The sequence below is a fragment of the Colias croceus genome, chromosome 2 (assembly GCF_905220415.1).
Source record: "Colias croceus chromosome 2, ilColCroc2.1".
Classification (NCBI taxonomy): domain Eukaryota; kingdom Metazoa; phylum Arthropoda; class Insecta; order Lepidoptera; family Pieridae; genus Colias; species Colias croceus.
In genome coordinates, this window is record NC_059538.1 from 7,816,628 (window position 1) to 7,841,418 (window position 24,791).

The window sequence follows — 24,791 nt, forward strand, 5'->3', positions numbered from 1 at the left end:
TCTAGTACATATAAATTTTTATTTACCTACTAATTTAAACAATATTTTAAATGTGCATACAGCTAAACTGTACAGAGATTTTTGATTTGACATTCTTAAATCATAGGTACTGTATATTTTGTATACAATATTTTTAAAACACAATATAGACTTAGAATAGAAAAATATTCTTACTTAGACCAAAATTTATCATTGATGTATAAGTTATCGCACAATTCAACATTACTATTTCTTTGTAGCAAGTATACAAGCTTCACACTTGTTTTATAAACTTATAAAATAAAAAATATGATTGACATGATGTCGATAGTCTGAGGTAAGATTAACATGAAAAAGAAACTTAATACAATTACAATACATCTATTACAGTTTCACAAAATAATATAATTTACCATCTATTTCATGAAACTACAAAACTATTTTAAATTTTAATATATATTTAATCATCTCCGAGATCACATCTTGTTGGAACTGCCTTTTCTTTCTTAGTGGGCGAATCTTTTACATCTGTGGAATAAAAAAATCATTATTAAGCCTTTTAATCCAACTTAAAAAGGAACTATAAAAAAAAACTGACCTTTATTACCTGCGGTTGCTGTTGGTAATTTGATACCTTGCTTTAAAACCATTGTGCCGTCCTGGAATTTAATATTATATTTTTAAAATATGCAGTTAAAATTTAGCTTAAATATATTATGTCAGAAACATAGTAGATTTGTATTTTTAATGAAGTTCATTTTGTCTTGTTTGTTACATGATTAAACTTCGCTTAAAAAAAAAATATTGTATGAGATTTTGTTATCTTAATGACAATTCAGACGTTTTATCTTCATTGATCTAAGTTATGTGGCTAAAAATTAATAGCCCTTATTTACATTTCTATGGTAATAAAAAGAAATATTATATTATAATCTACCTTCATTTCAACAAGTCCTTTTTTAGCCATAGCTTCTACTTCGGCTTTCGTCATTACAATTTTCTGCACTTTCACAACTTTTTTGCCAATCTGCATTTCACATAATTCGCCTTGGCCCATTGCTGTTAAATAAAAATAATTTATTGTACTACATAACAAGCACATACCTACTACTAAAAATATACTTTATAGGAAAATACGAAACTTAAAAGCGACGATACTTATTATAATTATAAGAATTGTGTCATAGCCATTGAGATACACATATTATGGAGACGACACCGCCTACATCACTTATGTTCCGCTCAACATACGCCATATGGCGTAACTGCACGCTCATTTTTTATTTGTTTTAAAGTGAAACGCATCAAATATGCCTTCGTGTGTGTTACGATATTGCACAAATAATACAAATAATACGGAAAAGTGCAAAGGAATTACTTTCATCGGTAAGTACCTAACTAGATAATAATTTTTAAAACTTAGTTAGAGCAAAAAAATGGCGCACAGATTTTGTTCGTGGTGTCTCCTCCATACGAAGTAATATTATCTCAATGGTCATAGCTTGCTATTTAAATGATTTTATAAAAAAAACTTACGTCGCGCGTTCATCGGCAACGGCATTGGTTTCACTCCGGGAGGCAAGGCTTTAATTGGTACCTGTAAAATTGACAACATTGAATAGATATCTATATTTACAGGGTGTCCCACTATTGGTATACTCAGCGCGAAGGGACTTATAGTTTTGCATACACTGATCACGTAAAAAATACTTAAACAACAAAATTACGTCAAAAATTTTTTGCTAAATTTTTCCTGAAAATTCATGTTTTCTTCTCTAGCTTCGCGCAGCCGGCATATACCGCTTCTCTAATGTGAGAATTTTGTCCATGACAACATAATCTTAATAACTCAGCCCCCGGAATCAAAGACAATTATTTATAGAAAATCTATTGTGTCGTGGTCAGTTCGGGCCGCTCGGGGCTCAATGGGTTAAACGATAGCTCACGTGCACGGTGGCAAAGTTGGGCGGGTTGATTGTTATGGGTATACACATAGTTTTAAAAATTCATCTATTTGAAAAAACAATGCGTCTGGAATTTTATAAGTATTTTTTACGTACTCAGCGCATGCAAAACTATAACCTCCTTTGAGCTTAGTATACCAACAGTGGGATACCCTGTATAAAAATGAAACCCGTTTTTCTTGGTCACGGCATCACGCGTGAACGGGTGGACCGATTTCGATAATTCTTTTTCTATTATATTCCTTGAAGTACGAGGATGGTTCTTATGTAGAGAAAACGTAAATACGCCACGGGCGAAGCCGGGGCGGACCGCTAGTACATATTAAAATACAAGATACAAATGAAGCATGTGTATTATTTTCTATAGAGCAACATATCAAGGTTTTAACTTCCAGAATATAATATGTACAACTATGATATTCATACCTTTTTCAAAGTCTGTCCTGTAGGAGAGAGAATTACATTTGACTGTGACTTCTGTTCCGTTGATGCTTGTTCAGACCCGGTTGTATTCTGTAAAAAAGATTGTTATTTTATTAAAAAGTTATATGAATTAATGTAACAGATTACTAATCCTACTAATATTATAAATGCAAAAGTTTGTGAAGATGTGTATGTGTGGGTTAGTTACTCTTTCACACAAATACTACTGAACCGATTACAATGAAATTTAGCACACATATAGAGGGTAACTTGGATTAACACATAGGATAGAATTTATCCTTTTTATTTAGGTTTTATCCCGGAAATCCCACGGGAACGGGAACTATGCGGGTTTTTCTTTGAAAACGCGGGCGAAGCCGCGGGCGGAAATCTAGTTTTAGTAAATGAAATACTTACCGAAGGTATTGTTGCAGTGATCTCTGGTTTCTCTGATTTCACTTCTTCAATTGGTTTGCTTTCATCCTCTTTTTGTGTGTTACTTTCGATCGCTGTATTTTCATCTTTCTTTATTTTTTCTGGACTAAAATAATACAATAAAGTTAGACATTTTTTAGATGTTTTGGTTATTTACCACACTATTAATTGTTTATTAGGTATTTAACTTTGAATTCTTATAAGCTTTATTATTCATTCACATAAAGAAAACTAATCTAAACTAATATGACTATAAAAACAATTGATCTCTTACGTTCTGATTTAACTCAATCACTACTAAACCTATTAAAAAAACACATATCATTGAGAGCTACATATCTAGCGACTAACACGCTTTGTCCCTACTTAATATTATAAATGCGAAAGTAACTCTGTCTGTTACGCTTTCCCACTTAAACCTCTCAACCGATTTTGATGAAATTTGGCACAGACAATCTTTTGACGCTGAGAAAGAACATAGGCTACCTTTTATTGCGAAATATGTACCACGGGCGAAGCCGGGGCGGACCGCTTGTATTTTATATTATCTCGAATCAACGCATACAAAACTGAAACGTAAACCTTCGCACGTCCTACGCACGTTATTCGCGCGTAACTAAATCTGTATTTTATAGTAGGACGCGTGAGAGAAGTGGCTAATATATTATATACATACACTTCTTTATTGGCATCTTTACGTGGTCGTCCCCGTTTCCTCGGAGTGGGCGTGGCCGTCGGTGTAGTTGCGACTGACGCCGGCGGTGTTGGCTTCGGTGTCGTTTTCACACTGGCTCTTCGCTTTTGACGTGGCTAGAATTATAATATATTGATTTAATTTTTAAAGTTTCTATACAAGTTTATGGATGAATCATTGAATTAATTTTAGGACAAGATGAAGGGTAAATGCTTCTATATATTGTTCTTTACGTGAAACTATTTGAAGAGACACAAACATTTTTATATTAGCTACGCGTTTAAGAGTGCTAGTAGTAGCAAATAACTGATCATGTTCATGGGTGAATGCTTGGGTGGCCGCGAGCCACTTTGATTTCTCCATAAAAATACAGGGTACCAGGTTTATTATTATAGTTCGATTCAAACTTAATGGCGGTTCGGAAGTTAGGTGCGAGTGCGGGTGAGCGGGTGCGTCCCTTAACGTCCCGCTAATACCTATAATTGTTTTCTGCGCATCATGTTCCGAGTCGCCATTAAGTTTGAATCGTACTATACGAATTTTATGCTGCATACCTCTGGAGTGCTCTCCGTATACTCCTCATCGTCCATATCCGAATCATCATCGTCCGAGTTCCCGTGCGAGCGGTCGCGTATCATTTTGGCGTAGTCCTTTATTTTAGACGGACGAGTGGAGCGGCGGATACCTTCGTCCGATGCGCTCTTGTCACTTGTGCCGTTTTTGATTACGCTCTGCAAATTAGTTAACTTTTTAATATAATATTTTAAAAGTAACTCAAGATGTGTAAAATAAAACGAGAAACTTAATTTTATTAGGTGAAATAAATATATTGTCATCATAAGAATACATAATATGCCGTTTTCTCTTAAATGATATAAATTAACATCAAACTTCTTCCATTAAATTACAGTAATCAGTATGAATAAATTTATTAAGTCAATCACTATGATCATAATGAGAAATTAATGTACAAAATACTTAAATCTAACTCTATATACAACAGCCAATATAAATTTAATTAAAAAAAACTCACTTTAGGTGTTTCTTTGGACTCCTTCTCTTTTTCTTCATCCTTTTTATTTCCATTGTTTTTCATTTCCTTAGCTTCTTTCGGCTCTTTATTTTCCTTTGTCACGCGTTTCTCTATTTGCTTTTTCTCAAACGCGGGTGATTTGGTTTGCAATTGTGACTTTTTATCATCGTTAGATCTGTTTCAGGTAAAAATAAAAATTTTGTTATATATTAATATTGCTTACTAGCTACATTTTTTTTTCCATACGTACAAGAAACGATTAGAAACACAGAAATATATTAAATTTAAATTCTTACCTTAATTTAGGTGTAGATGTTATAATTTGCGGACGTCTACTTTTTGGTGTATCAACTGCTTTAACTGGCGGCGTCTTTGTTACGTCTGACCGTGAGTTTGTCTGAAATATAAAAATAATAATTAAAATCCATATGCCAGATTGATCGGAATAAATCGCTTCATAGCAATAATACCGCCAATTGACAACATTTCAAAATTTTAAGCTACTTATTTTTTTATTTTAATGAAAACTAGATCAAAAATTAAGATACATGTATTTTTTGCTTTTTCTAATTATTAAAGTTTTCATTCATCTTTTTGAGTTTTAAAATCATCTCATTCTAAAATGTCGTAAGCGCCAAATGACGTCATACATACGGAGGAATACATTTTTTCCTTTGCCACATACCTAGTTTAAATTAAAAAAAAATCTTGACAGTCGACATTTTGGCACATTTGTCACTTTGATTTGTCAAGCTTTGTAAACATTGTTAATTGTTATTTGCTGATCCAAATTTTGAACAAAATAAACTTATTCACAAGTACTGATGATGATGAATTTATGTAGGATTCGTTAAGGGGTGCTGAAAATTTCTGGGAAACAAATATACTATCCCAAAAACGTTGGAAAGTGTTAAATAAATACAACTTTTAGTAAGTAAACAAAGTCTTTTATTTCAATAAAATTATGAACACTATAAGCATTATTTGTATATTACAAATAAATTGGTCCAACTCCAATCAAACAAACATCACGCTTATGAGATTAAATTAGAAAACCAAAACACAATAACACGATTTAAAAGTTTGTTGACATGAATAATTCACAAAAATGACATTAATATGAAGTTTGACACATGCCATACCCTGTAAATGTCAGTGATAGTTTTTTTTTTAACTTTTTTAAATTAGGCTAAGGCACATTTTTATTCCTCCGTATATATGACGTCATCATCACATTTTTCGTTTTTATTTAATTTCTCTTAAAATATGCGATGAAAAAATTAAATAAAATGTTTTCTGTAATCGCAAGAGCAAAATAAAGAAACGGTTTTTTTCTTTCATGGCCTTATAAAAAATGAAATGTTGTCAATTGTACAAACATGTTTAAATGCATTCTTAGGGGGGTTGAAATTCACTTGTATAATTTTTAATCGAGGAAAGCATTAATAAATAAATAGAGAAATTTAATACTAATCGCTATCAGACTCATATTTTTAAGATTCACTTTAAAATACAATATGTATATAGATAAATAAAACAAAAAATATCTTACCCTTTTCAGATCTTGCAATTCTTTCTCTAAGAGCCTCAGGGATTTATCACTAAACCCAGCGCTGTTACTGCTTTCCACCTTGTTTACTTTTTCTTTCTTGGCTTCTAAAATGGCATAAGAATAAATTATATACCATGATAATTTCTTTTTTATTCTTTTATTAAATTCAGAGTATAATTTAATATTTATAATTTACTCGCTAACCGCCCGCGGCTTCGCCCGCTTTGTCTAAAATCTAATAAATTATACAGGGTGTCATACTGGGTAATTTTATCTTCCTTGACATTTAATTCTTTTTTTTATTCCATTCAAAGATCTAACGATAGTAAATGTTACCATATTGCATTGGCCTACTTTTTAGCTTAGCATACAAAAAAAAATCAAGCAACTTCCGCAATAATTGACGTCACCATGAGTTAAAATATCATCGAACTCGGCGATAGGTGAAAAATTGAAAAAAAAAAACGCCATAACTCCGAAAATACGAAAAATCGCATAACATACATGGGGGTGATTCGGATAGCCCTTTAGGTCTTCTACCTCCCAGCTTCCGTTCGTCACTACTTTTTGGGACACCCTGTATACTAAAACCTTCCTCTTGAATAATTCTATCTATTAAAAAAAAACCGCATCAAAATCCATTGCGTAGTTTTAAAGATTTAAGCATACAAAGGTACATAGGGATATAGGGACATAGGGACAGAGAAAGCGACTTTGTTTTATACTATGTAGTGATGTAAAGATATAGTAAAAGTAACTCACGTATTTCAGCAGGTGGTTCAACTGCCTTTCGTTTGATGTCTTCTAGTTTGCGAATTGTTAGAGTAGGCTGAAATATATTATTTAAACATAAATTATGTACTTTAAAAGTGAACTGCCATGATCCTCTATGAAACAAAATGCTCTTTAATAAGGAAAAGAATATGTATTTTATGTATATTTCATTGTTAATTCAAAGTATATTTATAGTTTCTAGAAAGAATAAAATATCTTGAAGTTGAAAAAGGGAAGCGCGAAGCAAAACTCTACGCCAGAAAAACATAAAAAAAAAAAAAAATAGAAAATCTACCTGATTATTAGCTTTAGTAATAACCGATGCCTTAGTGCTCTTCGGTTGATTTGCGACCACAGTTTTGGGTTGGGCTGTTTGTATCGGCACTATCGTAGCTTGTGTCGACACCAAAGCTTTCGCCTCAACCTGAGTGGATATCACTGTAGCTTGCGGCAGAATCTGTTTTGCCCTCTGTACTTTTTCCACGGTTGCCAATTCTTTTGTGTTGGTTATCGTTACCACCGGTGATGGCTCCAGGGCTGGTGTGACTAAGGCTAAAGTTTCTGCTTCGCTTTCTAAAACAATAGCTTTGATTAATATATTAATCTAAAAGAAATAAAAAAAATAACCTGTTTAAAGAAATTTATAAAATACTGTTATAAAAGTATTTACAAATTCAATCTTTATTTCAAACATTTTTAAAGCACTTATAATTCATTTTTACTAAACTAAAAAATAAAAAAATACCTTCAGAATTAGTATTATCTCCCCTATATTCACTCTCCTCCGGAGCTTCTTGATTAAGCTGTGAAAACACGAATATATTAAAGAACATTTTATTTTACTATATTACCATTATAAATGTATTTGTATAATATTAATTTCTCTTTGTCTTACCATAAAATTGTCCGCTTTCTTTATTTCAATCACCATGTGGTCACCTGCATCTTTCACTGGAAAAAAATCTTTTTTTATTTTGACATCAAACATTAAATAGAATTTGTATATAAACATAAAACTATAACTTATTTTAAAATTTAAAATGGATTATTAATACCATTAATAGTGTGTGGGAATAGGATAAATAATTAAGATTGTATTTCATAACTACTTTTATTTTTAGTCTGTGCTTTTCTATTATTTAATCTGTGGATATGTTATCTGTAGACTGTAGAACGATCTATGTTGTCTATGACTTGACGGTGTGTTTTTTGGTACGATGTAATTGTAATGGAGGATTGTTGAAATGTATTTTTGATATGTAACCGGTGTCTGGGAAATAAATCGATTGGGCGATTTTGGCTTTTTATTTACACCATCCCCACATGGTATTACAATTTTTTTGCCTCGTCTAAAATCAAGTCTAAAAATTTTATGCGAATTGTCTAAATATTAACTTTACTAGCCCATTTTAATAGTGCACATACAAAACTGTTGAGAATTCATCTTTTTTTATATTAAGTATTTGAATATTCAAACCTTGAATTGAATTATCATCTTCATCGTCTTCTATTCCATCACCCTGTACTTCCATTGACGACTCCTCTTCACCTAATTCCTATTGAAATAAATCATGTTGGTTATGAATTGTCATTTCGATTCATGCAAATACTTTATAAATTATAATGTACAAGGAAAAAAGAGTTTTGTTTATTTCTTGTTTAATATTATTGTATTAAATATTATACATACAATTTTTAATTTAATTAGCATTAAATTAAAAATTTGATATGAATATCGTTATTGATAAATATTAAGGGCTATTTTAAACACAACAGAAAAATTATATTAGTTAGTGTCTGTAATATACACATAACTATGATATTTACATAAAAGTAATGACGAATTCATAAAGAAATACGTGTGGCACTCGGGGACTGCCGCGGTTAAGCTATTGCATAGCATGCCTTCAAGCCACACCTCCGCCCGTCGGAGTGGGGAGCGTGAGGTTTTTTCGTTACGCAATTTCTGGATTCGGTCCCCGCGCTCAAGGCCCGCGATAGAAGCTATGCAATAGCTTAATATAATTAATTTACATTTCTTGTCCGTAGTCAACTATCAAACAAATCTTTACTGGTTTTCAAGCCTGAAATATTGCAAAACTACTTACATTCTGAATCTCCTCTTCGTGGGCGATCATCAAATGGTTCTCGTACTTGTCTTTGGTTGTAAAGATGAGTTCACAAAAGTCGCACATAAACTCAAGACCTGGTAGTATAAACAGAAAAATAAAATTTAAATGCTATTCATGCAGAATTGGATCTTTGCATTGAATAAGGAGATGTGAACTATTTACTATAATGTGAAAAATATTTTTATAAATTTTTGTACCTGAGGAATTTGTGTATTTATAAGTATACTTGTATATATTTGTATATGTATTTTGAATACTTGATCTTGATACAGGGGCATTTTGAGTGGCGTGTATAGCCAAGTGGTATATCAGATCATCTTGAGTAGTTAACATTGTCTCACATTGTATATACTTTACTACCAAATACTAGTTTATAACACTAACAAAGCATAAATATACAAACCATTAACATGACTCTTGATGTGCGTAGTGACACTATCAACATTCTCAAACTTTTCTTCACACAACGGGCAGATAAGATTCTGTGTGGCGTGTATAGCCGAGTGGTATATCAGGTCATCTTGAGTTATGAATATTTCTTCGCACTGTTCACAAGGGTATGAGTCATCTTGATCCTGGTTGCGTGATGAACGGACGTTATCACGGTGTTTTATACGGAGATGTCTGGAATATGGAACATTGACGTTTCATAGGTGGTTAGTCTATAAACCATAGAAAATACAAAATGAATCTTGTAATATCTATCAAATAAACAAAAATATTTTATTGCGCACCAAAACTAAAGCCTTTGCGTATATTTACGCAAAGGTACAGATCTACTTCTGTTGTTACATAACATTGTTTAATTTAATTAAATGTAATAAAGCGTTCTTCATGAAAATGAAAGATGTAAACTAGAAATACGACTGTATGTATATAGGCATACTTTTAATACTAAAGAACTACAGAACTTGTTTAAACAAAGATTTGTTCATTAATGTCATTATACCAATAGCTACTGCATAAATATAGTCTTACATTAGGGAAATAAAAATTTGAGGCAGTCGAAAATACCTTGTATAATGTTGAGATTTTAGGAAGCTTTTATCGCAATATTTGCAAGGATACGGCCGCTCCCCCGCGTGCGTGCGCACGTGTCGTGCTAACTTCGGTATTGAACCAAACCCTGGAAACAAACATTACTTGTTAAATACAATATAACTAGAATATTGCACAACTAAAACTATTTAGAACTAACTAACCTAATGTTACATTCACATTTGCCGATAATGCTTATAAAAATAATACTTTATTACCGTTTGTGTATATATCAATAATTATTTTGTCTGCACTATACCAGTAAATGTGAATGTGCCTTAAATAATCCTAATCTGTATGTTCATAGCTTTTAGTAGATATATGAAATCTCACGCTCTGGACAATATTCACACTTGAATTCGGGAACCTTGTTATGGACCGTGTCTTTGTGTCTTTGGAGACCAGATTTAACATTGAACCTGTAATAAAAATAAAATTATATGTCATTAAGTATATGCAATAATATAATAATGCGAAAAATTTAATTAAACAAAAACTTAAATAAAAAAAAAAAAACTAAACTTCAATAACTAATCATCAATATACTTAAAATTGACTGAAAACCACTGAAATTACGTCTTAAACTTATATTATTGTGACTAATTAATATTTATAATTTATATAGTTAAATTAATTAAACTCACGTCTTAGTACATATATCGCATTTATAACTGCGATTGTTGGGCCGATTGTGCCTCTGTTGATGTGCCGTCAGCTCCTCATATGAAAGGAATGTCGCAGGGCATTTGGGGCAACTTTGCTGCGGTAAATCTGCATGCATTATCTGTAATATTATCATTAATTAATTATTTGAGATACTGATTGATTCCATACATTTTTAATACAATAAAGCTGAAGAAATTGAACAAGCTACTTTCAAGAAAGAAAGCTATACCAACAGAAACAGAGGATACGTCATATAAAAAGCATTTAATTTTTACCTTTTCGTGTCTTTTTAAAATGATCAAGCGCTTAAATTTTTTATCACACGCAACACACTGGAATGGCATTTCATCAGAGTGACGCAGTTGATGTGTCATCAGGTCGTATTTTGTGAAGAATTTGCTGCAAATAAAGAGAAGGGATTATATTTGAAAACACAATTATTACATTTTTCTAAGAAATAAGCAACTTAAGTATTTTTAATTCAAATAAGAATATTTATTCTTCTTCTCTTAGCTCAGTCCCTTCCACCAACAGTTTTGTTTAAGAAACTTTTCTATAATAGAGAAAAGATTAAAAGTTTTTTTTATGAATTTTTAAATAATTTTGGTGAATTTGAAGCAAGCGTGTTATTGAAAAAGTAATTGAAATTCCAACTTACGCATCACACTGGTTACACTGTATATTCCTCTCTCTATGCTTTTGTCGTTTGTGCAATTGCAACATCTGCTGTAAAGGGTAGGTACGATCACACTCATCACACGGCCAGCAACCTTTGTCCAATTCTGCCTCTTCTGGCTTTGGAAACCTGTCTATTGGATCTGAACCAAGGAAAATGTACCTTTTGCATGTTAAAACATACTATTTAACAAAAAAGGTTTACCTAGCTGACTAAAAGTGATTTATCTCAAGACAAAACATGATTTATTTTTTATTTAAATTTTATTTCTCTTACAGTTAAAGTAAGTTCTTACCATGTAGGTACCTCACTTTGTAATGTTGACCTACAATCTACATTATATCATCAATGAAGTGCAGTTTTAATATGTTTTGTATTCTTAACCAATAAAAGTTTAGACGCTGAGACAGCAAAGACAGATCTTATTTAATACACACAGCACTTCTTTAATCAAAAAACTTGTTTAAAAGTATTTTACCATGTTCATGAAAACCAAACAAAATCTATAAATAGCTCACATACTTATATATCTTAAGGCATAACTGAAAAAAATAAGATAAAACAAAACAAAACGTGCATTAAATAAAACAGTAAGCTTATTACTAAAAACCTAAAATACTTTATAAAAAGCTATGAACACACATATACTATGGATTTATGTAAGTACTAAGGGAAGCAATATATAAATAACTAATAAGTGCTTTTAGCTGTTAGCAGGGAATTACTTAAATCCCATCACAACTACAGAAACTGAATCACACTAGTTTACAGATTATTTATATATTACTTTTATTGATATAAAAAAGGAATAAGGTGCAATTTATTCTAGTTTAAATAACCTTTTCGAGATGTTTTGGGCTTTTCAACTTGATCGCTAGTTATAACTTTAACTTGTGTTGTTTTTGCCTCATCATTGCCATCACCTATCTGTAAAAGTGACATTTTTAATAATCATTAGTAAATAATAAATAATTTGCTAGATATTCCAAAAGTCTCTATGAATAGCTAGCTATAACAAAGTGCTAGTATGGATCTCTATATACAATTTTGAAATAGCTATATTTCTTTCAAATTGTTTCTAACGCTAGCACATTTCCAGTGAGCCCTATGGTATGACATAAGAAAGTTACACCAAAAATTACCTTAACATTGTAAACATTGGCATCTTCATCCTCGGTATCAGAGGTATCTTGTGATGAGACTTGTACAGTAGCACCGCTCTCCACAACCGTTTTAACTACAGATTCTTTCTTTGAATTGCTGTGCAGCTAGAATAAAAATGGAGCATTTAGATACATAATATATACTAAAACTTCATTTTAATTTGCATCCTGGCATATACAAACTTTTAACTTGTTAATTTCTGACATTCTTGGTTTTCATATCATAATTTCATATAGATGAAAATGAAATGAAATATTTACCTAATTAATTAATTATTAGAGAATTATATAAAATATCATAAAATTAAGATAATAATAATAAGACATGTTCTTTTGGTTAAATGTATTAATTTCAAGGAGTAATATTTAGTGGTGATACTTAATAATATGAAATATGGTATAAAGTTTATTTACAGTCCTTGCAATCATTTCTAAGTGGATCAATATCAGTGGCAACCATGTTCGCTTTTATTTCTAGCATTGAACCTAGTTTATGAAGATTGATCATTCAATTATTAACTTTTTACTTTAGATTCCCAGTATTTACCTATAATATAAATGAGAAATTATTCTTATTGACTTATAGTTGTTTACTTACTTTCAATAATTGTCTAGGCCATGACATAGCTTGTAATGCTGTACCATTTTGAATATATTTAAGAATAGCTTCATCAGCTTGCCGGCAGACTTTTTTAAAGTCATGGAATATATTCATGAAGAATTTGCAACGCTCACATATGTATGCAGGCATCTTGTCTGAAGGGAAAACCTAAAAAAATACATAATATTCACATATTTTTGGATTAATTAATTGTAAATGATTACATTTTTTGCTAATTATCATTCTTAAGCACTAGGTGGCGCTCTTAAATAAGGTCACTGGTCAATTATTTGACATACAATGTTGTTTAACATCACCGCATTTTGTTCTTTTTCACGAATAACTGTAAAATAGCGAGAACGATAAGCGTTCAAACCAACACAAATGATGTATGTGCCAAGTGAAGTACCTAATAAGGCATCACAATAATTTCTTTTTTGTCCATCTAACACTGTTAGCGTGATAAAGGGTAGGTGGCGTCCATTGTAGGTACTATTTTCTCTTTTTGTTGGCTTATATTTTTATAAACTGACACATATTATACATACCTCTACGGAAAGACATGATAAAATCTTAAATTTTATATTAGCAGGATCCCTCGGAGATTGACTTTTCTCATAGAAGTTGATCAACGGCGTTGTTTGAGATAAACAAAACCGACACATCTGGGACCCACTTAAAGTTTCTTTTCTTTTCTCCATTTTGTGTAATTTATATTTTCACACTTATAACACTTTAAATCCTTATTTTCTACATAACCTCTTCAATATTTTACGCCACTAAATTACACTCACTATTCGTCAATATACACTAGCGCTACATAATTTTGTGTTTCGTCGGCGTACTGACGCTAGTTCCCAGCGCCCCTAGCGCCTAGTAGCGTTAATACAAACATTTCTCACTAGCGCCAATCATTTCTACTGCTTGGTAAAAGATGTCGCTAGCGTTTCCTATTGTATGCAATACATATGATACCCAAATTACTGGCAAGTATTTCTATAATAAATTATTATTTAATTATGGTTTTTTATTAATTTATATTAGAACATGACGCATAGCCTGTCTGGTAGTTAAAGGCTACGAGGAGGCTAGGTACTTAGAATTTTTTTTTAATATCTTATCAAAGTCGTAAGTACTGAGTCCATGTCCAATCAGATCAAGGTCTAAGAAAAATAAATAAACAAAAAGAAAATTAAACCGGGCCGAGCCCGTTAGCGGGTTAAAAAATATACTATCTCCATTCATTCCTATAGGTACATTTATGATCCATTTATTCTACGGTTAAATGGTTAATAGAAGGTTAATAATTATAGTGTGCTCAAATGGTAAATAAAAAAGCCTTGCTACTTCGTATTTTACAACAAAATAAAAATTTCACAAGTGATAACTGCGTTAAAAACAACCGACTTCAAACTTGCACTTGCAAAATTTACAAATACCTACAGACAAAAATGCTCATAAAATAAAAACTACTGGGCCTATCCGAATAAAATTTTTATGGGACCAATTCGACACCATTCCGCATCAAACAAAAAAAGAATCACGTAAATCGGTTCAGAAACCTCGGAGTAATCGGTGTACATACATAAAAAAAAAAAAAAAAAAAAATACCGGCCGAATTGATAACCTCCTCCTTTTTTTTGAAGTCGGTTAAAAATGTTTGACACAGTGATAACAAGCTGGAGACATCTCGAGTTTCACCCCGGGTCCTCCGGGCGTATAATTATTGTGGCGCCCACTATAAATAGATTTTCTTACATAGCTATTCAGTATTCTTTTATTAAAAAAATTGCAATATTACATTGAGATAATATTACTACGTATGGAAGAGACACCACTAACAAAATCTGTGCGCCATTTTTTTGCTTTAACTAAGTTTTAAAAATTATTAACTAGGTAGTTAGGTACTTACCGATAAAAAGTTATGTTAGTCACTTTACCGTATTATTTGTGCAATATCGTAACACACACGAAGGCATATTTGATGCGTTTCACACACAGGTTTCACAAGACTCAGGTCTCAGGGTTGATGATCGGTGACAACTGCGGTAGAATCTTGGAACTAATACTAAATATTCAAAAATTAAATTTTGTATAAATTTTAATTTAAAATATATTCGTTTAATTATTATCAATTGTTGTTTTTATTCTGTATCTCCTCAAAGAAAAAAGTTGCGTTCCATTTTAACTGCATTATGAAAGTAAAAACAATAAACTCGAAAGTATCAATTATGTAAAAGAGATTGTGTTTTATAATGATAAAGCACGTTAATTATAATACAAATGGTTTATTATTGAAATCATTAAATTGTGTAATATTTGGTAATCTGCGACCATTCTGCGACGTACCTATCTATAATTATTATCTAATTGTGTTTTTTATTAATTCGATTCCGACCACCAATCCTTCCTTTTGTTAATTTTCTGACTAAGATCGATCAGCTGACTTGTTACTTATCTTATTAAGTAACTAAAGTAGGTAAATAATGAACTTCTTAAGAGTGAAAAAAAAAACAATTTTCACATAAGTACTTAATATCTTGTGACTCTGATATCACTTTTAATGTGATGATCTTGATGCATAGAAATAAAAGTCATAATAGAAAAGAAAACTTCAGTTATTTTATGTATATTTATGTCTAGCGATCATTTTGATAACGTGAAGAGAAGATAAAATGCAACTATCACAAATGTTTATCTAGGTACCTACTTACACGATTCATCATTACGTAATTCTTTAAATACGTACCTATATCATAATTAATTCCAAATATTACCAACACGAAAATAGGAAGTTAATTAGCAAAAGCTTTAATAAAATGGCTCTGTTTTAAATACCTAATGGTAACTATAAGTAGATATACCTAGGTATTTATAGAAACTTTACCTCTAATTTTTTTAATGCTGGCTAATACCTACTGTAATCTAATATAGGTATAATATATTTATTATATTCATAAAGCAAAACGGTTAACAGATTTATTTTTTAAACATACTAATTGAGCGATTAAGTACCTTTATCGTATAATAACTGATAAGATATGATATTACGAATAAGGATGATCTGGAAAACATTTGATTGAATTTATTTTTGTTGTATACACATGTTACCTATTATTTTCTTAAGAGTGAAAAAATAGAGCACGATAGAATTAATTAGTCTAATTATGGATACTGCGTCCGAAAGTGCAGTGATCCTTCGAAACAATTCAAGAAGCATTAGAAGGTATGTTTTTTGATTATTATAAAATAAATCAATTTACATTGTATCAGCTGCAGCATTGGAAATTTATGACGTTTTTAACAGCTATCGACTAGATTTAAGAAGGAATATTTAATAGTTAATCAAATTGTTTGTACCTAACAATGTTTTTGTCCAACGTGATAATATTATCTTGTCATTGACATTAGTTATAAATGGCGGGAAAATTTAAATTGTTATTTTTTAAGTAAAATAAAATAAATAAAGAAATATTAGATTTTTGTCTGCAGAAAGCTTAATTTCTCTCAAAATTAGGAGGCGTGTGCTATGGAGGTCAAATATTTTTTTTGGTTCTATATATTACGAAACGAAATTTAAAGTTATCTTTTTAATTTAGGACACTTCTTCATTTATTTAGGAGTAAATTTATTAGCGGTAAAGAGTCGTTTCTGTGAGCGGCTGTTATTAATTTTGTTAATTCTTTAACAGATGGCGTCCTGGTTCCCTTATGAATTTAATGTCAAAAAACAACAAAAGTGACTCAGTTTTGCAATCTTTAAATACTGATAAGGAAAAGGTAAACATATAGTTTTTTCTATTTTGCCTACGATTTCAACCAAATAGGTAGGTACATGTTATTATATCTCAACGTCAACAGTTCATGTTTCAACCCAATACATTTTATATACGTAATCCTATTGTTTATTTTTTACCATAAATCCCAAAAAAATACTTAAATTTCATTTATTGTTTTGTTAATTTTAGTTCGGAAAGAAATTTATGAGATCTAAATCTCTAAATAGCCAATGGAGCACTGTTGTGACAATCGTTCTGATCGAAGCCAAAAATATTTCCACGTTAATCGATGATGGAACACCTCGTAGTCTTTATTGTAAATTAAGGTAAATATATTTTAGTAAAATAATTATTTGATATTACAAATTATTTTAAAAATTATACCAATAATGACCTACTACCTACTAAATCGGAGATTGCTAAGCAGCTTTTACATCAGTCAGAATCGACATTCGTAGTCGAAAATTTAACAATAATTCCAAAAGCTTTCAAACTTCGGTCAAGTGAATGGTTCATTGGGACGACAATAAATCTCTTTTGGCAACCTTGTCCGCAGTCCGGAATATATTTAAAATTGCAATTAAATTATTTTTTTGCTGTATGGTCGTGAAAAAAATTCCTAAAGTTCTGCAAACTTGCGAAAGTTTTCGATATAATATTTCATATCACGTTTGCAACCAATCTAAGTGTACCCAGTATATTGGAATTTTTTTTTATAATATTGAATGACTCTATCTAATTTTATTAAAATTCTTCTTGTTTGAATCGTTATCGGTGATTATTTAGTGAATAGGTATTAAGAGATAACTATTATTTATTATTTAATTTATTAAGAAAAAAGCCTACGGGCTAGTGAATATCTACTATGAGTATAGAGATAAAAATAGTTTTTTAAGTTGTGGCTCGTCGCTCAATCTCTCCTGTTATAAAAGGAGTTAAGATGCTGTTCCCGGAAGCTTGACCTAAATTGCAACAAACCGTCTTTGTCTTGAATGACGTTGTTAGGTTAGGTTAGAATAAAACTTCAATTTATTAACTGTCTACGTTACTAAATAAAAATATAAGGAAACAGAAGTAACCCGCATAGTTCCCGTTCTCCCGTTCCCGGATTTCCGGGATAAAACCTATCCTATGTGTTAATCCAAGTTACCCTCTATATGTGTGCTAAATTTCATTATAATCGGTTCAGTAGTTTATGCGTGAAAACCATACATACATACAAACCTTTCCTCTTTATAATATTAGTATAGAAGTATAAATTTATATTTGAATGTTTACGTGTATATTAAAATACACAGATTGGGATTAGAGACATATAAATCGAAAAGCTCTCCAAACATAGAGCATCCGGAATGGCGGGAAACGTTAAAAATGCATCTGTACCACGACCATTTATTACATATCTCATTACTGGACCGCGGTAAACAGAAGAATTCTTTTGGCAGGTATGGGCTATGTTATCATCTACTTACGTAATGTTTTCAGGTACTTAGTTAGTTAGTATCTACCTGAATATTTTCTGTTAGCAGGTAGGTAATTAAAGTTTATCACGATATAGACATTGTGCGTTATTGTATTTGTAATACTTATTTATGCATAAATAATATTATGATAGCACAAAACGTAAGGTTGGGAAGAGGAAATATTTGACTATTTTTTGCTTGTTTGTTACCATTTCATAAAAAGCTATTGGATCGATTTTAAAAATTATTTTGCAATTTTTTTATTCGTTGTAAACCCGGAAGAAGTTGGGACTATTGGGTTATCATGTTATGAGGTAGTTTGCATAAAATTAAACCTTAATTATTATTTATGTACAAGGGAATTGGTGTTAATTGAATGCTTTAGAATTTAGTAGATAGGTATATAGTTTCATATTTCTATGATTCATAAAATTCAAATAATAGAGAATACATTACCTCTGTTGTTTATGAATAAAGTTAACCTTAACATGAACTGTGCTTCTAATTATAAAATCAATATATTATCATGCCTATAAATAATGATGATGATCTTATTGTAAAAGTATTGCGGAAAATTAAAGACCATAATTTTATACATATAGTTAATAATTATTTATGAATAGTCATTCACCACAACTTGTTTATATTATTATATTTTATTGTTTGTTAACTGTTAAAATTTATTCAGGTTAGTTAACAATAAATATATTGTATACTTTGAAAGTAACTACACATATCTTTATTGCAGTCAAGATAAGTTTATCGTATTTTGCCCAATGATACTCAATTATACTATTGTTTCAAGTTTGTGACATTTTTAGTTGTGTATTAGATTTATCCAATTTGGAAAAGGAAAGAACTCATGAGCTTTGGATGGAGTTAGACGATGGACCGGGGAAAGTTCATTTGTCCATAACAATGTGTACTGTGCGCTCTGTGGAGGGACCTAGTGAATGTATGTGTAACTTCAACAGTTATAAAGATAAATATGTGAGTATGTATTATTTTAGGTTTTGGAGTACGTAGCTAAAACTTTTTAATAGCTACAAATATTTCTCTATTGTTAAAACAACAATGCTTCTGAATAATTAAATATGGGAAATAGAGCTTTTTTAGCGTTTTCGATATCCTTCTTTGATAACACATATAATATTATGTAGAGTTTTACTTTATATTTTACGTAATATTTCTAATTGATTTCAAGGTGTTATCAACTTGTAGTGGTTTGTTAATGCAATTGAAAATAAGTAGATTAGTAAAAGCTTAAATCTCATTGAATTAGTATGATTTTCGCGTAGATAACATCTTCATATTGTGATGTAGTGCATTTCTAATAAAGCTCTTATAATAAAAGCTTATTTTCTGCTATAGTTTTGCTCGCCAATAGATCGAGCTATGGCGAGAGAAAATATTAAAAAAAGTTATCATGATAATATATGATGATTACCTGAAAATTTTATATACCTAATTATATATATTATTATATAAAAAATGTTTACACTTTCAGAAATTTTCCCATATAGACACAGATTTAAACGAAATAGGAGTGCTACATGTAAAAGTCATCGGAGCTCGAGGGTTGGGTTCTAAACCTAGTGCCTATTGCACGCTACAGCTAGATAATCAAAAGGTGCAGACACACAAAGCTGGCACCAATGTGGAAATTGTATGGAATAGGTGTTATATATTGTAAGTATTTTATTATTTTTACTGTTGTTTTCGTATGTGTTAGTCAGAATAGATAGAGATAAGTAACAAGCAAATTGAAATTTAATTACCTAGAAATATATATATAATCTCTTCATTTGATACCAAGGTGTATTTGTTAAATATTAATCTGAACCGTGACCTTAATATTCATTAAAATCAATATAAATAGGATTTACTTATTTCGTGTTGATTACTTTCATGAATTGGATTTTTCCTATCATAAGTAATTAGTTTTTATTCATTATGAAATGATTAAGCCTTGATAGATTATATCATAAACTAGATAATACTTAGATATGGTCGTCATAACTCTAAGATTTAAAACTTGTCAGCATTTGCATTAAAATACATATTGTTTATAATGTGTAATGTATTTAAAAACATACCTATTTTAAGGTTATTTTTATATATTAACAAAGTAATATTTTAATTTGAGAAATCTAGACACGCGGCAGCGTGTCAAGCCGAGTTCAAGCGAAGAGAACTGGCGAGCAGCAGCCGTGTGTATATTTACACGAACCATTTCGAGCCACTTTTCACCCCCTTATAACTCGAAAACTATTTAAATTATATAAACCAAATTTGGTACATATCAAGAGGACCTCAAGATAAACAAGAACCTTAAATTTCATAAATACAGATTAAACAGTTGCGTAGATATTAATATCCAAAAATCGCAATTTTTAAGACTGACTGACTTATACAATAATATACAAAACCTAACCCACTTCCAGATGACCTAGAAAGTTCAAATTTTGTAATCAACTAGGTAATAGTGAGTGTACAAAGGAAAAAATCAGAAAATACTGAATTTATTTGTATTTAATTTTTTTTTCAATGACATAAATTTTGTTTGTATGGAAAAATGGAAAAGTTTAAAAAAAAAGAAAATAGTATATTCACCTTACTAGTCTTAAAAAATAGATCAAAACTAATCAGTGGCCGAAAAAAATTTTGAAATCCATCAATAAATGACTGAGATATAGATTATTGAAGTTTACATATTTTAGGACGAAACATCTGTAGATTCGAAGCGCCTCTGACATCACACTCACTCGCGCTAGTATCGCTAGGGCGGATTACTTCGATTGCATGATTTCTTTATTCAAAACTGTTATTAAACGTAAAATAAAAGAAAATTGTAATAAAAATATTGCCTTTATTGCTCATACAGTTAAAAATAATATATAATTTTACATATTCACATTTATTTATTCTTTATTTATGAGTGTTTAGTTTAGTTTTAATTTCAGTGTAAATAAATAAATAAATAAATAAAATCTTTATTTTGCTTTAAACATGGTATTCAATGGTGATACAATTATAATAATAAAGCACAAACATGTTTAGCCAATACAAGCATGCAAAAATAATTACCATAAATGGTGTAATGGAAGAAGGCTTCGTCGAAGGTCGAAATGATTTAATTTGCGTAATATTAATATGAGTGAAACATCTTTAGGCGCGTTTAGAGTAAAATTTCAAGATCGCGTCATGGCAATACCGTAACGTCATGGAGTAAGGCGACGATTCTTCTACAACGATCTTTGCATCTTGGTAATAAATAGTGTGTGTACAAATTCACGCTGGATGTTTAGAAAATCATGTAATCTTTTAAACAGAAAACGAGTTTAAAAAATTGCAGATAATGACGGGGCAATGTGCGCTGACATTCATAACATACAAGAAAATATAGAAAATAATACTAAACAAACCATACAGAGAAAACGCAAGAAAAAAAAATCGTATATAAAAAGTATTATATTTATAAAGTAAATCAAATTTGCAGAGTAATTTTCTGTACAAAAAGTAATGATATCCCACCAAAAACATAAATGTAAAAATTGGAGCCGAGTTCAATCGTTGACTTAATTTGCCAAAAAAAGAAATGAGATCTAAATGTGTGCCAAGTTCTGCAGACAGTCCAGAAATTTATTTACAAAGATGTATTAAGTTCTTAGGTTGACTGAAAACTCAATTGTTTTATTTTCCCTTAGAGAACAATGTTTATTCCAAAATATAACTTTTTTTAATTTGAATAATATAATTATTTTCACAAAGCAAACAACTAATGACCTATTGAACCCCATAATTTGATGAGGCTAGTTTTACATACTGTTTATATTTTGTGAGGTTCTAAAAACTAGCCTCATCAAATTATGGGGTTCAATAGGTCATTAGTTATTTACTTTGTGAAAATAATTATATTATTCAAATTAAAAAAGTTATACTTTGGAATAAGCATTGTTCTCTAAGGGAAAATAAAACAATTGAGTTTTCAGTCAAACTAAGAACTTAATACATCTTTGTAAATAAATTTCTGGACTGTCTGCAGAACTTGGCACACATTTAGATCTCATTTCTTTTTTTGGCAAATTAAGTCAACGATTGAACTCGGCTCCAATTTTTACATTTATGTTTTTGGTGGGATTAGATAAAACGCGGTCACAATCTTATACTATAAGTATAAAAATGAATCGCAAAATTTGTTGGTAAGCGCATAACTTTAGATCAGCTGAACCGATTTCTTTAATTCTTTTTTTAATATATTCCTTGAAGTACGAGGATGGTTCTTATGTAGAGAAAATGTAAATATGTACCACGGGCGAAGCCGGGGCGGACCGCTAGTTTATTCATAAAGTCATTTAGAAAATATCTTCTCATCACTAAGTATTATATATCTGGTTATTAGTATAATTATTATTACTTTAAAATAACTATATTCTTTCCACTCGTAATAATTTTTTTTATTTGTATCGATAATAATTGATAGATAGTAATTGAACGTTAAAGGAATTAAGATTTAATTTATAAGTAGATAGATATAATGGCATTTCCGGGTAGATATTTTGAATGATTACTCCTTCGATTAAATCAATTCATCAATATAAATTTGAGGTTTATTAGCCAGAAATAAATAATTTATTTTAACTTAAATCTTATGTAGGTATTCAAAGAAAAGTGCCAAGCATTATTTTCTTAATTAAACAGGGTGTCCCACCGTCGGTATACTAAGCCTAAAGGAGGTTATAGTTTTGCATACGCTGAGTTCGTAAAAAATACTTATAAAATTCCAGACGCATTTTTTTCAAATCGATGAATTCTTAAAACTCTACTATGTGTACATCCCTAACAAGCAACCCATGCTCACATTAGCAAAGCGGTATATGCCGGCTGCTCGAAGTTACATGTATTTTAAGGAAAAGTTTAGCAAACATTTTTTGGTGTAAATTTGTTAATGCAAAACTACAAGTCCCTTCGCTCTTAGTATACCGAAAGTGGGACACCCTGTTTATTATGTTACATATGTTAACTAATTGAACATTTTTAACTTGTTAACATATTTATTGTCAATTTTTTTTATCGAAGTAAAGTATGTAAAAAGCTCTCTAAAACTATCAGCAGTATCTACTTATTTCGAAGATCTCTAAAACCACACATCGAATATAAGTTCAAAAACTTTACAGCAAAGTGCAAGACGTAACATCAACCCTAGACCTCAAAGTGTACGAGAGTTCAATAGCCAATGCGCTCCTCAACGAGCCCTTAGGCAAGGTCTCGATCCCTTTGTTGCGAGTTTCGAACGAGAAACGATGGTACGCGCTAAAGGATCGAAATAAACGGAATAGTGCTAGAGGCCACTTCCCTAGGGTGTTGTTGCAAATGGATCTAGTGTTTCATCCTGTACGTATTGGAATCTATGTGTGTTGTGTTTGTGGAACGTTAAATAACTGATTAGTTCATACATCGTTGAGGAGCGGCTCGCGCGGGGTCTAATCTCTTTTCATGGTTCTAATATTTCGTAGTCTTTTTTATACATATATATGTTTATTTCACCTAACACAATCTCAAACTTAAAACTTTTATTAATATAAACATTTGTAATGCTTATAATGGGTACTTATTTACCTACCTATTTTTTTAATTAAAATTGCATTCCTTTCATTAAGTATACATATAAAGCTCTCTTAAAGCTTAGATTGAAGCAATTTTCTTGTATACCTTGCATGTACAATATTTTACTACAGAACTACTTAACCATTTGTAGGTCGAAGTTTCCTAATAATGAAGAATAAAAACTTAGTTAACGAATAGCACTTTTGATTTATTTTTACATTAAAGGTGAAAGCGACGATAAAACTGTTCCAACCCAAAGAAGAAAAACACATAAAGAAGGGCATAAAATTTGATATAGCGCTCCTTTATAGCAACGTTGTGTTCGTGTCCAATGTGTTCAACGCGCTGAGCGATGTCAATGAGTTTTATAAGTAAGTTATTTTATTGTTGTTGTCATTTGTTATATTTTAATTATTATGTATCTCTTCATAACACACGGGTACCAAGAAAGATACTCGGTCCTTTGGAACGCTAACATGGTGACAGAGATCCACGTAGAGGCCCTGTAGAGAACTCTAATTATTGTAATATGTACATAAAAAATTTGTAGTTATGCAATTGTACCAAAAATCGATTTCAAATACACTTTTAATTGATTTCTACCAGTTAATTCTACTAGTATTTAGTAGTATAGGTAAAGGAATTTTCCGCAAATCTGGTTAGTGGTTTTCTATATTTTTTATTGGCTATGTTTATAAAACGCTATACGTTAAATAATATTACAACAAAGCATTTGCTAAATGTTATCTGTTACTGTTAAACATTTGATTATGTTAACGTATTAAAGCTAATTCTAAAAAAAACGTGTTAAAT

The 24,791-nt window shown here is 30.7% G+C and overlaps 2 protein-coding genes across 6 annotated transcripts in view; one reads left to right on the top strand and one right to left on the bottom strand.

Annotated features, from left to right (window-relative positions):
• Positions 1–13,982, bottom strand: LOC123704354 (RE1-silencing transcription factor-like). Of its 3 annotated transcripts, XM_045652727.1 has the most exons (27): positions 13,679–13,982; positions 13,128–13,298; positions 12,509–12,634; positions 12,206–12,293; positions 11,349–11,478; positions 10,966–11,089; positions 10,669–10,808; positions 10,358–10,443; positions 10,001–10,112; positions 9,390–9,610; positions 8,963–9,060; positions 8,332–8,410; positions 7,750–7,805; positions 7,600–7,657; positions 7,150–7,427; positions 6,843–6,909; positions 6,081–6,184; positions 4,825–4,925; positions 4,529–4,703; positions 4,050–4,226; positions 3,478–3,611; positions 2,784–2,907; positions 2,370–2,456; positions 1,516–1,576; positions 917–1,038; positions 578–638; positions 1–507 (listed from the first exon to the last, which is right to left on the bottom strand). In XM_045652727.1, the coding sequence occupies exons 1-27, from the start codon at positions 13,829–13,831 to the stop codon at positions 440–442; spliced, it is 3,201 nt and encodes a 1,066-aa protein (XP_045508683.1). In that variant the 5' UTR covers positions 13,832–13,982; the 3' UTR covers positions 1–439. The 3 variants fall into 3 exon arrangements, with proteins under 3 accessions (XP_045508683.1, XP_045508669.1, XP_045508674.1); XM_045652713.1 differs by lacking the exons at positions 10,358–10,443; positions 10,669–10,808; positions 10,966–11,089; positions 11,349–11,478 and having other exon boundaries at positions 13,679–13,981; XM_045652718.1 differs by lacking the exons at positions 10,358–10,443; positions 10,669–10,808; positions 10,966–11,089; positions 11,349–11,478 and having other exon boundaries at positions 587–638; positions 13,679–13,980.
• Positions 13,585–24,791, top strand: part of LOC123704395 (multiple C2 and transmembrane domain-containing protein-like) — a 14,659-nt gene continuing 3,452 nt past the window's right edge. Inside the window, exons 1-8 of one of the 3 annotated variants that reach the window (XM_045652777.1) lie at positions 13,585–13,599; positions 16,822–16,909; positions 17,098–17,234; positions 18,207–18,353; positions 19,193–19,361; positions 19,879–20,060; positions 23,549–23,765; positions 24,204–24,349. In XM_045652777.1, the coding sequence (XP_045508733.1) occupies positions 16,841–16,909; positions 17,098–17,234; positions 18,207–18,353; positions 19,193–19,361; positions 19,879–20,060; positions 23,549–23,765; positions 24,204–24,349 (1,067 nt within the window). In that variant the 5' untranslated portion in view covers positions 13,585–13,599; positions 16,822–16,840. Of the gene's footprint in view, positions 13,600–16,243; positions 16,357–16,821; positions 16,910–17,097; positions 17,235–18,206; positions 18,354–19,192; positions 19,362–19,878; positions 20,061–23,548; positions 23,766–24,203; positions 24,350–24,791 lie in introns of those variants that run through there. The other 2 variants (XM_045652759.1, XM_045652766.1) reach the window with 2 other exon arrangements.